General features: G+C 47.3%; 1 protein-coding gene across 2 annotated transcripts; it reads left to right on the top strand.

The window, feature by feature from the left end:
- The first annotated feature begins 175 nt into the window (after positions 1-175).
- On the top strand, positions 176-16,958 carry ECH1 (enoyl-CoA hydratase 1). 2 transcript variants are annotated; one of them, XM_087971244.1, is made up of 10 exons: positions 176-247; positions 6,372-6,576; positions 8,086-8,174; positions 8,818-8,942; positions 9,026-9,074; positions 10,493-10,557; positions 12,417-12,487; positions 13,510-13,581; positions 14,702-14,852; positions 16,552-16,958. In XM_087971244.1, exons 2-10 carry the CDS (start codon positions 6,413-6,415, stop codon positions 16,654-16,656), a joined length of 891 nt encoding a protein of 296 aa, XP_087827370.1. In that variant the 5' UTR covers positions 176-247; positions 6,372-6,412; the 3' UTR covers positions 16,657-16,958. The 2 variants fall into 2 exon arrangements, with proteins under 2 accessions (XP_087827370.1, XP_026543884.1); XM_026688099.2 differs by having other exon boundaries at positions 231-313.
- The last annotated feature ends 936 nt before the right edge of the window (positions 16,959-17,894 follow it).

The raw sequence follows: 17,894 nt of genomic DNA, 5'->3' as shown, positions 1-17,894 counted from the left end.
GTGGTGGTGGTCTATGCCCCGCCTGCCTCCCCCCCCAAAAAAACGGGACTACAACTCCCAGCAGCCTCCCTGCCAGCCCACGCTTGGCCCCGCACGTCAATCCCGGCTTTCCCATTTCGGCCACGAGGGGGCGGGCAAGGGCGCCTTAAGCTCTCCGGCTATAGAGGCGGGGAGAGCGGAAACGGCGCCTCCCTCCGGAGATGAAGGACGAGAGGCCTGTCTAGCCCACCCACTCACTGGTACTGCGGTAGGAGAGCGGAGACAGCTATGGCGGTGGCGGCGTCGGGGGTCCTCGGGGGGCTGCTCCGGAGGCGTGAGTGGGCTGTCTCTTCTCCCCCCCCCCCGGTCCCTCCCTGCTCGTTCCCTCCGCACCCCCCGGGGTCCCATTGCCCCCCCCTGCTTCTCTTGCTGAGCCTCCCCCCCCCAAAAACCCCTCTTCCTGACCCCCCCCAACCCCCTCTAACGCCTTGGACCTCAGTGCCCATCATCCTCAGCCGCCTGGGGAGAAGCGAACTTGCTCTGGAGGGAGCCCTGCACAGCTTGCCAGGGGTTGGGGGGAGGGGGGAGAAAACAGATAAACAAATAACAGACAATCGAGTTGGAAGGACTCTTGTAGGTCATCTAGTCCAACCTCCCCCACACCATTTCTGACAGATGTCCAGTCTCTTCTTGAAAGTCTCAAGTGATGCCCCCCTCCTCCCCTCCCCACCTCTCACCCCTTCAGCATCTTGGGGGGTGGGGTGGGGGGGACAGTGGGAAAGGTGGGGGGGTCCCTCCCCCCTCCCGGTCCGTTGCCCTCTGTGCAAGCCATGTTGGCTTGCTCCTTTTTTCTCCTAACCCCCCACCCCAAAATCCCCAGCGTGGGTCTTTGAGAAGGGGTCCTCCTCTCTCCAGGTAGTCTTCGACTTACAGCGGTTTCGTTTAGGGACCGTTTTCCAGGAGCGTCATGGCACTGCCAAAAAAAATGGTGGGTGGGTGGGGAACATATGCATGCCTCTGCAGCCTCCCCCACGGCCGAAATTCAGACTGCTTGGCCACCGATACCAATTTACAACAGGATCCCCTTTTTACGACGGTCGGACCAACAAACTCCCGAACGGGGGGAAGATGGATTCACTTCCAACGACCCTATGACTTAAGAATTAGAATAGAATAGAATTCTTTATTGGCCAAGTGTGATAACTGGATAACTTCAGTGCTTCGCTTAACGACGGTGGGAAGAAAAGAAAAACCGGCCAAAACTCGCTTTTAACAAATGCCTCGCTCAGCGACGGAAATGTTGGGGCTCGGTTGCGGTTGTAAACCGAGGACCGCCTGACCTCGCTGTTGGAACCTCTGGATTTGCAGCCTTTTTGGAGCTGATGACCCCCCCACACACACACACATGCATGCCCTTCTTCTACGTCCTGCTTTTCCTGCTGGCTGCTTCCATTCCTGCCCCGTCCTGCTCTTCCCACCTCCATCATCATCATCATCATCATTTATTTATTTTGGCCTACAGGGCTCGCAACCTGCATCCCTCCCCCCTTTGAACGATCAGGCTGCTCTGCTTAATCTCTTCTGCCTGGGGTGGAATTGCAAAACCGGGACAGGACGGGCAGGTTGTTTTCCCAGGAAAAAAGTGCACCTTTGGACCTCGGGCGCCTACGGAGGGAGGGAGGCGGGGGCTGCGAGTGGGTGGGTAGGCTTAAGAGCGGTCAGGGGCCTCCCTTCCCTGGGGTCTCCTCCTTTGCCAGAAACTCTTCATATTCTGCAAAGAAAATCCCCCTCCCTTTTCAGCGGGGTTGCAAACCGATCTCTTGGGCAAGAATTTTGGAGTTAGGCTGAAGAGTTCTTGGGTTTCTAGCTGCTACAGCAGCGATCACCAAGTAGTGATCCGCAGAAAAATTATTTTTTATGTTGCACTAAATCAGGGGTCCTCAAACTACGGGCCCTGGGCTGGATATATGCTGTCATGCCCCTGTTGGAGACTTGACTCTGAGTCAGAGGGAGGAACAGCCGACGACGGAGTGGAAATGTGGCTGCGGAGGTTGTGGAGGAAGCTGGGGAAGGAGAGAGGCTGGCTGGATAGTCAGAGGAGGACCCAGGCCCATCCCCTCTCCATCCTAGGGCACACAGGGAGGAGAGGATAAGGGAGAAACATGAACGGCGTGGTCTATGGGGGAGGAAAGGGCCTTGATCCCCTTCATGGGCTGCAGCTGTCTTTTTGTGCAGGTCGGAGGGGGGCAGAAATTCCAACTTGGGGTCTGCTTCAATCTCCTGGTCTGGGGCTTTGGGCGAAGGCTGGAGGGAAGGGCCGCTGGTGGCAAAGAGCCAGAGGGCCTCGTTCCAGCGGGACTGCATCATGGTCCGGAACTGGCTGACCCATCTCAGCTTGCTGAACCTCCAGGTGCCGGGACCTGGCCTAGCACTCCCGCAGGTCTTCCCTCTGCTTGGAAAGCCTATGCCCCTAGTCCTCAACGAGGTGCTTCTGCTGAGCCTCCTTCTTGGTCAGATCCAATTTGAACTGAGCCAGCTGCTCAGCCAACTCTTTCTTCTGGGGCGCTGCTTAGCTCTGACAACTGCAACGCGACATAAGTCAGGCCTCCCACACTTCAGGGTTTCAGTGTCACTGGACTCACCAGGGAGTTAATTTGTTGGTTATACAGTGAGAGAACCCGGTTTCTCGTCTTTGGCAGCTATAAGATGCCAAACCTCTAAATCAGCCTTTCTCAACTTGGGCAATCTTAAAACCTTGCCAAGGTTGAGAAACACAAGAGGAGGTTGCTTAACTGTTAATGATTCCCAGGTGTTGAATAATCCAGCGACAGAAAAGAAGTCGGGAGCCTCCCAAAGACACCAGGAACACAGATAAGCAAGGACAACACAGGATAAAGTCACATTTGCTCCCAGAAGCTGCCGCACTCAGCATGCATTTCTTTTAAACTCTCATTCCCAGGTGTGGCTAATGAAGGGAATCAGGGCCCTTTCCTCCCCCGTAAGCCATGCAACCCACGTTGCTCCCTTCTCCATTTCTCCCTGCGTGCCCTAGGATGAAGAGGGAGTAGGCTTGGGTCTTCATCTGAATTCCGTCTCCCTTGCTCTACCTCTCCTCTGCTCTGCCCTGCCGGACTTTGCCCTTCCCCAGTTTCCTCCCCAGCCAATGGAGCCATACTCCCACTCCCTGTCAGCTGTTCGTCTTCCTCCTTGGATTCAGACTCTGACAGGGGCATGACACGTATAGTATAGAATTCTTTATTGGCCAGGTGTGATTGGACGCACAAGGAATTTGTCTTTGGTGCAACTGCTCTCAGTGTACATAAAAGAAAAGATACGTTAGTCAAGAGTCAAGAATCATCAGGTACAACACTGACTATATATCATGTGGGTTATAAATCCCATAACAGTTGAGCTGAAACTTCCCGCAATATTAGGGAAACTCCATCCCGTGTTTTACAGCAGTCTTCTTTTTTTAAAAAAACAAAAAACAAAACAAGTTTTATTAATTTTCAAAACACACAAATCATCATTATCCATTACATGTTTAAACCTTTTTCCATTATAAATTTAACAAGTCAGATAAATTATAATTCTGTTTTAAACCATTTCCATATAAACATACAAAAACCTCTTATTCAATTTCTCTTTGCTTCTTTTTACTCTTATTCAATTTCATTATTATTATTTCATCTATTTCTTTCTGACTTAGTTACCATTATTCTCATTCTATATTTCTGCAAGGTTTTATTAATTCTCCCCCCCCAAAAAAAAACATATACACACAACACACTAAACATAAAAAAAATCTTTTTGGAAAATAACTTGGACCCAGGTATCTCTCTCTTCATGGACTTCAATTATATTCATGCTCATCTTACATATCATTACTTATTTTATTTACCATTCTAAGTCTTCTATGTTAACTTCTCCACATATTTCATTCTTCTTAATTCTATCTTAATTAATCATCTTAATTTGAATCATATTTGTATCTTTTGTCCATTCTTTATTGTCCCTTTGTCTCGTTCCTTATAAAAAAAAAAAGAAGTTTCTCCTGAAATCACTAATCAGAGTATGATGCCTTTCTATCTCCCCCCTAAATTAATCAAATTAACCTTTAAAATAACGCCCAATACCCAATCCGATTTTGCTTGGTACATTCTATCTAAATAGTACATCCAGAATAATTAAATACATAGTTAAACAATAAATCTAAATATTAAAAACAAATACTATAATAGCAATTTTATAATAACATCAATACCATACTCTTATTAAACTCTTTAATTAAAACTCAATATTCTAAACCTCCCCTCATATTATTAAATTTTAAAACCAATCATTATTAAACATTTCAACATTTTAATCTCTTATCAACTCTTAAACCATTTAAGTTTTCTATTTCTAGTACAATACTACAATATCATCTTATGTACCTTGCAAAATCTTTTTGAAGAAATTATACTTTATCCTTTATCCCTAAAAAAAATTCCTTTTTTCCCATTTAATTTCAAAACTTTGTAGCTTTTCTCCACCTTTTCCCTTTCTTTCTTCTCCCAACAAACCTTTCTACCCCTCCTTCTTCTAGCCTCTGCCTTGCTGGCTTCCCTTCTCTGTCGTGTTCCTTTTCCCTTTTGTTTACTATCATTATATTGATTTTGAACCTTATTTTTCCCTTTCTTAAGTATTTTTTTAAATCTTAAGTCCTTTAGTTCTCTTCCTTTCCCTCTTCCTTCTTTCTTGGTCGAGTTCTGAAATTTATTAAAAATGGCTTCCTCTCCTTCTTCTTCTTCTGCTGTCTTCATCTGTTGTAATGTTTGTTGATAGTTAATAAGCGCCATTTCTAAAAAAAGGAAGGCTTCTTTCACACCAGCTTTACCATTTTTTTTTGCTTGCTCATAATCTTTTCTCAGTTCCTCAATAGAGAGAGCCATTATAAATCTTTTCTTTTCTTTTCCCCTTCTTTCTTCTTACAACAACCAGAATATTCCAAAAAAAAAAAAAACAGTCCCAAAGTTATCAATCAGTCCAAACTAAGGCAGAGTTCTCACTTTCTCCTCCTGGGGTAGTATCAATCAGGAAGAAAGAAAGTCCAAATCTGTTTCTTAAAATCTTATTGCAATATATTTTAGTCTTCAGGTCCTTAAGGCATCTCCTCCAACAAAGTCTTAGCATACAAATATTTTTTTTTTAGTCCTCTCTCTTCCCACTCATCGCTTAAAACCAGTTTTCACCTAAAAAAAATAGGTTTCTTAATATCCAGTTATTTATTCCGTAGGAAAAGAGGGTAAGCTATCCTTTCAGCACCACCAAACTGCCGCTTTTTTCCTCTTCTAGAAGGTATCATTCAGAAAGTCATACTTTTCAGGAATTTTGTTAAATATGTCTTAGAGTCCTAGGAACCAAGAAAAACTTTCTCCTTTCAATAACTTTCTCCACTTCCTCCTGCGCATTCTTACCCGGCTGCCAGCTTCTTTGTGGCGGCCATTACGGACCGCCGCTGCACCGTCTTGGGAAAAGGGGGTTCTGCCAGCCGGGGAGGGGGTCTGCAACACCCCCAAACCCCTCTCCGGATCCCCCCTACCTTCAGCTGCCCCTGCAGGCAGCCTAGCTCGCACCGTCCGGATCGGAGCCCCAAAGCGGCTAGCGCAGCAGGGATCGTGCAGCCGCGAATCCCTGCCGCTCGCGAAGCCGACAAACTGAAGTCCCCTGTTTTACAGCAGTCTTCTTGTGGTGCGCCGGCAGCCAGTGCGGATGGAGGTATCGGACAGTGAGGACGAACCAGTCAGGGAATCTGGGTTGGACGAGGGTCCTGCATTCAATGCAGAGATGGGGCCAGGACCATCTGGGAGTGGAGTGCGGCCTTTGGAGCCTTCAGAGTCTGGCAGCAGCGAGGCAGAGGAACAAGGGGAGCCTCCTCCCAGTGTGCGTGTGTGCAGAGCTGCTCGAAGGCGAGAGCAGCTGAAGCAGAAGGGGCGACTTAGGAGTAAGGCTGGGAGGTGATTGCCCCTCCCATAAGGGATAAAAGTCAGACCTCAATGACGAACTCTTTGCAGGAAGCAAAGGAGTTCAATAGATTCCGAGTCCTCCTTGAAGCTCTGTGTACTTTGCCTTTTTTCTGGTACTGTTGTAACTACTTTGGAGACTTCTGTTTTTGGCAGCACTCCACAGCACTGACAGGCATGTGCTTCTCTTGGAGAACTGTTTAAGTTAGTTTTGGCTGTGAATGAAAATAATTCCCAGCATTGCATTAAAATCGGGTTTTCCTTTTAAAACAAGTTTGTGCTTAATTACGCTTGAGGAAGCCTGGGGCAGAAGAAGACTGTTGAAACCAGTAGCTTGGCCCACTGTTTCTCACTATCCATTCCCTCTCCCGCCCCCCCAACTCCCAGATCTCGCCATTCGTCCTGCTTCCTGCCACGGCTTCAGCATCATGTCCTCCAAGCCCCAGCAGCAACAGCAGACGCCACCCCAGCAGCAGCCCAATTCCGTGCCCGCCTACGAGACCTTGAAGTTGGAACGGGTCCGCGAGAAGGTGCTGCACGTGGAGCTGAACCGCCCCGAGAAAAGGAATGCCATGAACGTCGCCTTTTGGAGGTAAACGGGAAATCGGATTTCTAGGCGCCGCTGACGGAAGTTTGCAGGACCGCGGGGAGGCCAGGCAGGAGAAACCTCACCGACGATCTGGCCTGGCTTTTAACCCGCGGCCCTTATCGTGCTCCGAGTACCCAAGCCGAAAACGAGATGCAGGTAGTCCTCGACTTACGACCGCAGTTGAGCCCAGAATTTTATGTTGCTATAAGGGAGAAGCGTGTGAAGTGAGGCTTGGCCCCTCTTTTGACGACATTGGCTTGCTGCAGCAGTTCAGCGAATCCCTGCGGTTCTTCAGTTAGTGACACGGCCGTTAAGTGAATCTGTCTTCCCCATTGACTTGGCCGTTCAAAAGGTCACAAAACGGGATCAGTAACTCTGGGAGGCTGCCACTGTCGTAAAAATGAATCGGCGGTCAAGCATCCGAATGTAAATGTAGGTGACCATGTCGGTGCTGCAGCGGTCATAAGTGTGAAAAAATCTTATTTTCTGTCTCAGGTTAACAAGAGTTGGAAGAGACCCTGTAGGTCATCTAGTCCAACCCCCCGTGGTGGGATTCAAAATTTACCACTGGTTCTTTGGGTGTGGCTTGGTGGGTGTGATGTGGGTTGGTAGGCGTGGCTTGGTGGGCGTGTCAGGGGGAGGATATACTGCAAAATCCCCATTCCCTCCCCACCCCACTAACCTGCTTTCCAGGTCCGTTCTCCTGTGCAGGGCAACCAAAGACCCAGCCGATCAGTTGGGACTCGGGAGGCAGAGAAGAGATGGGGTTGGTGGAGCCAGTCAGAGGTGGTTCTCCGAACTACTCAAAATTTCCGCTACCAGTTCTCTAGAACCGGCCCGAACCGGCTGAATATCAGCTCTGCACCCACCCACCTCTGGCCGCCACCCAAGCAGGAGACTCTACACCATTTCTGACAAATGGCAGTCCAGTCTCTTCTTGGAAGCCTCCAGGGATGAGGGCAAGCTGTTTCATGACCAAATTGTCATAAGTCCCTTTTTTCAGTGCTGTTGTAACTGTGAACGGTCAGTAAATGAGCTGTTGTAAGTTGAGGACTACCTGTAGTCCTTTTAATTAATGAGGATTAATCGGGGCAGCCTAAGGCATGGTTGCTCTGCCCCATTGGTCCTGGGGCCTCAGGGTCCCAGAAAAATGCCTTCGGTCACTAAATGTTTCAAGTATTCAAGTATTTGGATGCTTGACCACCAACTCACATTTATGATGGGCGCAGTGACCCGGGGGTCACGTGATTCCTCCCCTTTTTTGCCACCTTCAAAGTCAACAGGAAAGCCAGATTCGCTGAACGAAGGGGGGTTACTGATTTTACAACTGCGGCAATATCGCTGAATCAAAGTCGTAGGGTGGGGCAAAACTCACCAAACGGATTTCTCGCTCAGCAACAGAAACGTTGGGCTTGTTCGCGGCCGTAAGTCGAGGACCCACCAGTATTTGGGGGAGGGAAGCAGATCAAGTTTCCAAGCTTCTCAGTCCAACGTGGTCTTCTCTTGTCACAGAGAGATGGTTGAATGCTTCAACAAGATTGGCCAGGACCCTGAGTGCCACGCAGTGGTGATATCGGGCGCTGGGAAAATGTTCACTTCAGGTAAGGAGGATGCAGGCATTACGGCTGAGAATCCTTCTCCTTAGATCAGGAAAATCTAGCAAGGTGTTGTGATTTGCCGGCAGCCTGCGGAGACAGCAGCAGAGTCGGACAGTCGGGGAGTCTGGGGAGGACTCGGAAGAGGGTTCTGCAAGGTGAGAGCAGCTGAAACAGAAGGGGCGACTCGGGAGTAAGGCTGGAAGATGATTGCCCCTCCCATAAGGGATAAAAGTCAGACCTCAATGACATGCTCTTTGCAGGAAGCAAAGTAGTTTGATAGATTCCGAATCCTCCTTGAAGCTCTGTGTACTTTGTGGTTTTTGTCTGGTACTTCAGTTGGTTTCTGTTATAATTATTTTGGATACTTCTGTTTTTGGCAGCATCCCACAGCACTGAAAGGCATGTGGCTATCTTGGGGAACTGTTTAAGATTAGTTTTGGCTGGAAATGAAAGTAATTCCCAGCGTTGCATTAAAATGGATTTTGCTTTTAAAACAAATTGGTGTTTCATTACATTTGATGAAGCCTGGGTCAGAACAATAGTCAGCTGAGGGCCGCCAGGTAAACATGGCTTAGAGTGGATGAGCAGGTGTTCAATGGCTGAGCTAGAGCCTCTCCTATTGTTCTCCATCCCTGCCCTTCCACAGGTATCGACCTCATGGAGATGGGCAGCGTTTTCCTGATGGCAGAAGGTGACGACGTGGCCCGGAAAGCTTGGAACATCCGCAAGAAGATCCGAGACTACCAAGAATCCTTCACAGTCCTGGAGAAGGTGCCTGGGTTGAGGGACCAGGGTTGGGCTGGTGTGCCGGAAAACCGCTTCCGTCCGCGCTTAATGGCGTCTCTGCTTTTCAGTGTCCCAAACCCATCATTGTGGCCGTTCACGGGGCCTGCATCGGAGGAGGTGAGCCCCATAAGTAACTTGTAGTGGCTTTGCTTCCTGGAACTGGTTGCATGGGTGGGCAGAGGAAACGACCAAACTCCAAACTCTGCCCGTTTGAAACGACGGGAGCTAAACAGTACGATCGTGCTCTTTTTTGATTAAACTGGCTACATAACTCAAGTGTTTCTTAACCTTGGCAATTTTGAATGTTTCCAATTTGTCATAAGAAAGAGAAGGGGGGAAAAAAAGTCTTGAGAAATTTAGAAGCACATTCCAACCTTATTGTCAGCATTCCAGCAACCCTCCATTCTGTCCAATAACTCCTAGACAGACATCTTCTCAATGGTTCCTTTTTATTTGGATAGTAACTGGCACAACTGGGGAATCCCGAATCTGAAAGTTCTGCAATAAGTAAAAACTACAAAATCCACTCGCTGCACCCATCATTGCCTCACATGCCCCAATCACCATCCATCCCAAATTAAGACTTCCTCTCACTTATGTGCAACACAACATGACCTTGAATCAGAAAAAGAATGTTATTATGTCTAACTAGATATACTCCAATAAATTCCCCCCTCCCACTTTTTCCCAGGCTCAAATGTGACAGTGTGGGAGCATCTGATCTCAATATGGCTTCCAAAGCTGGCACTTATCTTTAAAAAGATGGTAGCTAAGCACTGAAGCTTTGCCAGCGGAAAATTTTAACTGGAGAACGTGATGGATGACACCTAGCCTGTGTAGGTGCTTAATTGGAGAAATTGATTTATGGCACACCCAAGGGGGAGGGGGGAAGCAGGGTCACAGGGGACTGTAATTACGTATGCCAGAATCGGCTTCATACAGGTCATGCCAGTATGTCGCTCCTAATGAATTCTTTCGAAGTTTTTTGAAGCTTGGCTCAAGGCTCATGATTTAATGAGGGCGATTGCTGGAATCCTGACAGCGGATTCAAATTCTGGGAGTTTGAAGTCCGCAGGTCTTGTGGCCAAGGTTGAGAAACACAGCAAGGAAGGAGTGATATTTAACTAGCCGATAACCCGGCATTGGCCCAGGTATTTATTTATGGGCTGTCCTCCCTCCTTCCATTAACGTCTCCGTAATTCCCGAAGAGGCGATGGCAAGAGCAACTTCTCCCGGAGCTCTGATTTCAGCGACAATTACATTAGTTAAAAATGCCTCCAGAAGCGTCAAGAAATGCCGTCTCGTATGTGATCTGCGTGACGTACGCCGTGTCAGTTTCGTAGTGGTGCAGCCAACCCCCTTATAAACGCCCCCTTGTGGAGTACTGTGAAGCCGTTACCATAGCAACTCCACTGCGCTGTAGGCTGAATCTTCAGAGGGGTGTTAGCGCGGTGGGATTCTACCGGTTCAGACCGGTTCGGGTGAAGATGGGGCAGGAAGGTGGAAAATAGACTCTGGCACTTGTTCCTTTTTAGGTGTGGATCTCATTTCAGCCTGCGATATTCGCTACTGCACACAAGACGCTTGGTTCCAGGTGAAGGTGGGTTTGCCGTGATGCAGTTTTACTCAAGATATGCCTAGTTAATAAGCATCAGTGATGCTAAGAAGGCACAGGTATACAGGCAGTCCTTGACTTACGACCACAATGTCAGCTGGGGATTCTATCCTGGTCAGGGCTAGGTCGCATGGCATTGGATGCCAGCACCCCAGTTGCACCATCGGATTCGGGATAATATCAGCATTTCAGAAAACCAACCAATAACTCCGAGACAAACATCTTCTCAAAATTTCTGTTTATTTGGATAGTAAGCTGGCATATCTGGGGAATCCCGAATCGAAAAGTTCCGGGCTTCCTTGCAATAAGGAAAAACTACAAATCCACCCCCTGCACCCCTCATGGCATCACATGCCCCAATCGCCATCCGTCCCAGCTTGAGACGTTCTCTCACCCAGGTGCAGAGATAACATGACCTTGACTCAGAAGAAGAATGCTATTATGTCTAATCACATACACTCCAAGAAATTCCCCCCTCCCATTTTCCCAGGCTCAAGAATGTGGAAGCGTCTGGTGTCAATATAGCTTCCAAAGCTGACACACAATTGAGCCCAAAGCTTCTGTTGCTATAAGCAGAACGTGAATTTTCTCCCATTTTGCAACCTTTCTTGCCACCATCATTAAGTGAATCACTGCAATTTGTTAAGTTAGTGACGCAGTTGTTAAAGAGAATCCGGATTCCCCTCCGTTGACTTTGCCCGTCAGAAGGTTGCAAAAGGGAATCACATGACCTTGGAGACACACAGTGACGGTCATAAGTACGAACCAGCTGCCCAGTGTCTGAATTTTGATCACGTGACCGTGGGGGGGATGGCCAAGGTTGTAAGTGGGGAAAACAGTCGTAAGTCCCTTTTTTCAGTGCTGCTGTAACTTTGAACGGTCACGAAATGAACTGTTGTAAGTCGAGGACAACCTGTATTCAGGTGTGGGATTCTGCCGGTTCGGACCGGTTTGGGAGAAATGGTAGTTCCAGCGATCAGCTGCCTGTATTGCCTTGCTCGGTCTGTCACTTTGTGTTGCTCTTTTGTGTCATGCCCCTGTTGGAGACTGACTCTGAGGGAGAGGAGGAACAGCCAACAGGGAGTGGAAGTGTGGCTCCGGAGGTTGTGGAGGAAACTGGGGAAGGGCAGAGGCCGGCTGGGCAGTCAGAGGATGACCCAGGCTCATCCCCTCTCCATCCTAGGGCACGCAGGGAGGAGAGGATAAGGGAGAGACGTGAATGGTGTGGTCCACGGGGGAGGAAAGGGCCTTGATCCTCTTCATGGGCTGCAGCTGTGAGAACTGGTTAAAAGGACGGACATGCGTATGGGCCAATGCTGGAAACAAAGCATGGAAATATCTAGTCTGTCATTCCTCTCTGAGTTTGGCGTCCTTCCCAGCATGTGTTGCAATATCTGTGGATCTCTTCAAGCCCTTATCTTGCCTGGTTCCCTTAATTGCTTCAGTGTGGTTTGTGTTGTTTTTACTCTGTATAATTTATAGGCATTTTTAGTTTCGTAACTGCTTGTGGGGGAGGTTTTTGTCTCTAGTCAAGGATATTTGGAGCTTGGAAGCAAAGTGAAGGAATAAAAGGGGCTTCACCTGTTTTTGTGACTGTGTTTATTTTGTATCCCACCCTGGGTCATCACAGTGTGCACAAAAACACGTATGTTTATTCCAGGCCATAGGCTTGCCAGATACGAGTTTATACAAGTGGAAAAAACAACCCACTTCACCCTTTGGGCTGGCATTGCAAAGTGCCACCCCAGTACTATAAGGCCCGGGGTGGGAGTCAGTGGCCATATCACTCATTGGAGTAAATCTCAGTGGATGAACAACCTTCTCCTTTTGTCTCCTTTCTTCAGGAAGTAGATATTGGGCTGGCAGCCGACGTTGGCACATTGCAGCGTTTGCCACGCATCATTGGAAATCGGAGGTGAGGGCTTCGCTTCCTGTTGGCTCGGCGTTCTTCCTGGCCTTGCATTCCCCTACTTTGGAAAGTGGCCCTTGGAATTTTTCTCTGGCCTAAAGGAGCTGTTCCGACCTAGGCTTCACAAAATCACAAAGCAGACTTCTTCTCCCGACAGAACCCTTTTTTATTAGGCTAATGTGAATTCCTATCATTCACATCCAGCAAAATCCCGTCAAACAATCTTTCAAGGGTGAATTTATAACCACAGATCTTATCAGGCTTGGAGAGCTGCCAGGCCAATGGCTTCCAAGCGCAACGCTGTACAAGAAAATACTTGAATCTCTTGAGAGTCACGAACAAATCTTCACACTAATTAAACGAAGTAATTGTCTCCTGCAAGCACCACTCCCCTTTTGCTCCTCTTTATTCCCTGTGGGAGGGGCCGTTCACTGTCCACCTGTGCCTTTACTCCCGAGTCGATCCTTGTTCCTTCATTGTTCCCTTCTCCTGGCAGCTCTGTGCATGTGCACACTGGGAACAGGCTCCAGCTGTTCTTCTGGCCCACTGATCTCCGACTCTGAAGGCAGCTGATGACTGTCGGACGGCCCTTCCCAACAGAGTCGGAAGCATTGACTTCCGACTCTGTTGCAGAGTAAAATAAGGCAATGAACATCAAACTACAACTTTTTGCTTTTTCATCATCATAATACGAACCAGCCATTTCTATAAAGATCTACCAATCTAATCTGTAAAACCTAAAATCAAAGTTTCGTTCTTTTCCGCTTCGAGGATGAAATTCAGAAGTGGTTTCCGTGTGGAAACAAAGAGTACTTAATGTTCTTTTCTTTAATCAAAGTGGTCAATTTTGCCATCCATCAACTTCTGCCAACCGTTCGTCCATGCTAGGAATCGAAGTGTCCTTTCATTTTTGTGCATACAGTAGTCCTGCTGCTGTCAACATATAAACCAAGTTCCAATTTTCCCCCCCAGTTCTTTTTCCATTAGGGGTGACTGAGTTCTCTCTAATGCCCTGTTTCTCTTTCCAGCCTCGTGAACGAGTTGGCTTTCACTGCCAGAAAGCTGATGGCTCCAGAAGCGGAGAGCTGCGGCCTTGTCAGGTGGGTCAGTCTTGAAGCGGAGGCTGGGGGCTGCTGAAGTTTCTCAGTCTTGAGGTTTCCACTCACACAGCCCCCTTCTCAGAACCAGCTCCCTGATTTCCCATCTCGTTGAGGCAGGAAACCAGAAAACATCTTCTCAGATAGAATGAAATGGGTTAGCCTCCATCTTTTAAAAAACGAAACCCTAAATATTATCAGGGTCTTCCTTGCCCAGTTGCAAAAGATCCTCATGTCAGCATTCCAGCGAACCTCCACTCCAACCAATAACTCTGAGACAGACACCTTCTCAAAAGTCCCTTTTTTTGGATAGTAACTGGTACAACTGGGGAATCCCGAATCTGAAAGTTCCGGGCTTCTTTGCAATAAGTAAAAATTACAAATCCACCCCCTGCACCCCTCGTGTCATCACATGCTCCAATCACCATCCGTCCCAACTTGAGACGTTCTCTCAACCAGGTGCAGAAAGAACGCGACCTTGAATTAGAAAAAGAATGTTGTTATGTCTAACTACATACACTCTAATAAATTCCCCTCTTCCACTTTCCTAGGCTCAAAATGTAGCATGGGAGCATCTGGTCTCAATATGGCTTCCAAAGCTGACACCTCACCTCCTCCCATTGAGCTCAATCCAGATGTTTTCATGGAGGCATCCCCAGAACTGTTTGCTTTTCATTCTCCCACGATTGTCTGGCATTTCCTATCTTTTCTGGAGATGATTTCCTGGCTGGGTTTTTTTTTTAATCCAGGAACTAAGCAGGTTAAGCTTTCAAGACCAGGCAAGGTTGAGTGAAGGCTTATCTTCTTTTCAACATCTGCAGCCAGGGGGTGTGTATTAATTCCATCAGCTTTGGTGGCTGGGAAATTCTGGGAGTTGAAGTCCACCCCTCTTAAAAGTTGCTAAGTTTGAGAAACAATGAGCTGCAGTCGATTGTCGAGCAAGGTTGTAACGTTTTTCTCCCAACTTCCCTTGAACTGAAAAAGAAAAGGATTGGCTGGCACCTAATGCAACCATTCCCTACCTGGGGCCTTTAAAGTTTACTAGAGCATTCCCTCAAATCCAAGGCTCGGGATGGAGGAAGCTGCCAAAAATCTCAGAAATTCTTCTGCCTCCCTTTCCCAGCCGGGTGTTCCGAGATCGAGAGACGATGCTGCAGAGCGCCTTTGATTTGGCCACCGAAATTGCCAGCAAGAGCCCGCTCGCAGTTCAGGGGACAAAAATTAACCTTGTTTACTCCAGAGACCATTCGGTGCCTGAAAGCTTGAAATACATGGTGAGTGGTGGGTCTTCTTAATAGGTGCAGTTTGTGGTTTGCATGTTGGAAGGTCTTGGGTGTTTGGGCCAGAGTGGAGAAGAGAATACCAAGGGGCTTCTAGATCCTTCCAACTCTGTTGTTCTGTTCCATTCTGTTCTATATACTAGCTGATAACCCGGCCTTGCCCAGGTATTTATTTATCCCAATCCTGTATTAGACAGGAAAATCCTGCAGTCGGGACTCAAGCTGTTGTACTGCCTCTCACGCAGCGTTGCAATTCTTCTATTCCTCCACAAGAGGGAGCCCCCTTGTGGAGTACTGTGAAGCTGTTACCATGGCAAGTCCACTGTGCTGTACAGTAGAAGCCATTTTAAGGCGCACGCGCGCGCACACACACACGAGGGGTATTAGGGGTGTCTTAACCTCACAGTATTTGTTTCCAGAGAGTAAGTCATCTGTGTACCAAGTTTGGTTAAAATTGCTTGAGGCATTCCAGATTTATGCTCGAACATACACACCCCTACCTCTGTTTTTATAATAATAAAATAATAATAAAATAATAGAATATAATAAAAAATAGAATATGAAATATATATATAGTATAGAATCTTCTATTTTTTATTATATTTATTAAATATATTAATAAAAACACAAGGTTTTATACTACTGTATATATATTCTACATTCTATTCTGTTCTGTTCCATTCTATTCTAATTATTATCCTATCCCATTCTCCATTCCATTCCATTCTACGCCTACACCTACTCTAAATACTTGCAGCGTGTTGCTGGAACCCATTCATTGGCCTTTCATTGTGTCTCCTTCATGGGGGCTTGCAACTTGGTGCTTTTTTGCTAAAGCCAGAAGGAGCACTAAGTGTGACAGGCTGGTAGCAACGATCAGCACCTGCCTTGAAAGCCTGAGATTTGCAAAACACCAGGCAGCAGTCAGAGTGGCTAGTTCTATTCAAAAATGCCCGTTTGTTAGAGAGAGAGAGAAAAAAAACAACCCAGCACAATAAAAGCCTCTATAAGCCAATCCAAAAGATCAATAGTCATTGTGCAACCATCAAAGTAGGGCAAAACTACCTCACCAGTCCATATGTTTGGTTCCTGTTTGCTTCCTGGCTCCAGTTCTTGGGGGGGACTGAGCAGGTCTTCATGTCAACTCATAAAATACTTCTCTGGTCTTTTAGAGTTGCCAACAGAGGGGAGCAGTGGAACAGCTTGCAAAAGAACGAAAGTGCATTCCATAAATGTTTTCAAAGATAGTAACTAGGTGACCAAAGTTTCTGCCGTGCAAAATTCTAACTGGAGAGCATGATTGATGACTCTTGGCTATGGAGGTGTCCCATTGGAGAATATGAATTAGGATACACCCAGAGGGGTGGAGGGAAAACCAGGGTTAAGGGTGACAATGAATGATGTGTCTCAGAGTCGGCTACACCCAGGCAGCGCTGGCATGTTAACTCCCAATAAATCCTTTGGAAGTTTTGGAAGTTTGGATCGAGACTCAGGATTTAAATGGGGTTAAGTGCCAGAATCCTGATACTTCACCTTCTGGCAGAAAGATCGAGGGGGTTGGGGCTTTCCAGAGTCAGGAAGAGGGCTGTTTTCCGGGGTGTGAAAGTGCCCCTCATCCCGGGAGATTCTGGGGCACGCAAGAGAAAAAAATTCTGTTTTTCTGACTCCTGCCTGCATTCTGACTCTCCTTCAGGCTGCCTGGAACATGAGCATGCTTCAAACGGAGGATGTCATCAAGTCCGCCCAAGCTTTGATGGAGAAGAAGAGCCCCAAGGAGGTGGTCTATTCCAAATTGTAGGTGGCAACCTGGTCCAAAGCAAAGGGGTGACAGATACGGTGGCTTTGCAGAGACCAAGCCTGGATGCCAGGACACGGCAAGACGGCAGCATCCCCGTGCCTTTGAATCACGCACTGCCTGCCTGTTCCCTTCTGGTTCACCTGCTGATTCTTTTGGGGTGCTGCAAAGCGAGACGCCCCCTTTGAAATGGTGGTGTTGGTGGTGGTGTTTCCCTAAGCACTTAGGCTAGCAGCTGAAGTGCCTATGAACGTAGATGCTGAAAAAGCTGATTTTTAAAAAGATTAAATCCTGTTTTCATTGTACGCCGTGGCCTGTTTTGGCTTTTTATTTTGTTGTTCTTACATCGGCTGCCGTTTCCCCCACTCCCCCCAAAAGCCAAACCCCATGCTTTTTTTTTTTTTTTTTTGCCTTTTAAGCATTTGGTTATGAATTTGCAAAGTGATGGAAGGTCAGCCGGAAAGTGAGGTACTAATACCACACTATAAAGCCTTAGTAAGACCACACCTAGAGTACTGCAGTTTTGTTCACCACATTATAAAAAAATGTTGAGGGTCTAGAAAAAGTACAGAGAAGAGCAACCAGGATGATGAGGGGACTGGAGGCTAAAACCTATGATGAATGGTTGCAGGAACTGGGCCTGGCTAGTCTAGGGAAGAGAAGGACCAGGGGAGATAGGATAGTAGCCTTCCAATATTTGAGGGGCTGCCCCAGAGAGGAGGAAGGGGGTCAAGCTATTTTCAAAAGCCCCTGAAGGCCAGACAAGGAACAATGGATGGAAACAGAACAAGGAGAGATTCAACCTGGAAATAAGGAGAAACTGTCTGACAACAAAAGTAATCAACCCATGGAACAGAAGTTGCCTTCGGAAGTTGTGGGAGCATCATCACTTGAGACTTTCAAGAAGAGATTGGACTCCCATATGTCAGAAATGGTGTAGGGTCTCCCGCTTGGGTGGGGGGTTGGACTGGATGACCTACAAGGTCCCTTCCAACTCTGATTATCTATTAAAGGAGAAAAGTAAAGGGAAACACTTTTCTATGTCACTGCAGAGAATAAAAACAAAAACAAAACTCCAGAGGAAAGTGGGAGCATGTTTTCTGATGAGCACATTTTATTTATAAGCAAAGAGTTTTTGTGGAGTTTGATTTTCCAAAATCAGGAGACCGAGAGTACCTTTTCCAACTAGCATATTTTGGGGGGCTATTTTATTTCTTTATTGCCATAGGCCAGGGGTTGGC

Source organism: Notechis scutatus, chromosome 8, assembly GCF_049901735.1.
Source record: "Notechis scutatus isolate UNSWTSFEM ecotype Mainland chromosome 8, rNotScu1.2, whole genome shotgun sequence".
NCBI classification, from domain to species: domain Eukaryota; kingdom Metazoa; phylum Chordata; class Lepidosauria; order Squamata; family Elapidae; genus Notechis; species Notechis scutatus.
The sequence above is the reverse complement of the archived record's forward strand: the minus strand, read 5'-3'. Positions and strand labels throughout refer to the sequence as shown.

Bases quoted from the DNA above. Each gene is read 5' to 3' on its own strand.
- ECH1 (XM_026688099.2), top strand. From the start codon at position 268: ATGGCGGTGGCGGCGTCGGGGGTCCTCGGGGGGCTGCTCCGGAGGC. The intron at 314-6,371 runs GTGAGTGGGCTG...CCCAACTCCCAG, and splicing joins CGGGGGGCTGCTCCGGAGGC to ATCTCGCCATTCGTCCTGCT. The intron at 8,943-9,025 runs GTGCCTGGGTTG...TCTGCTTTTCAG, and splicing joins CCTTCACAGTCCTGGAGAAG to TGTCCCAAACCCATCATTGT.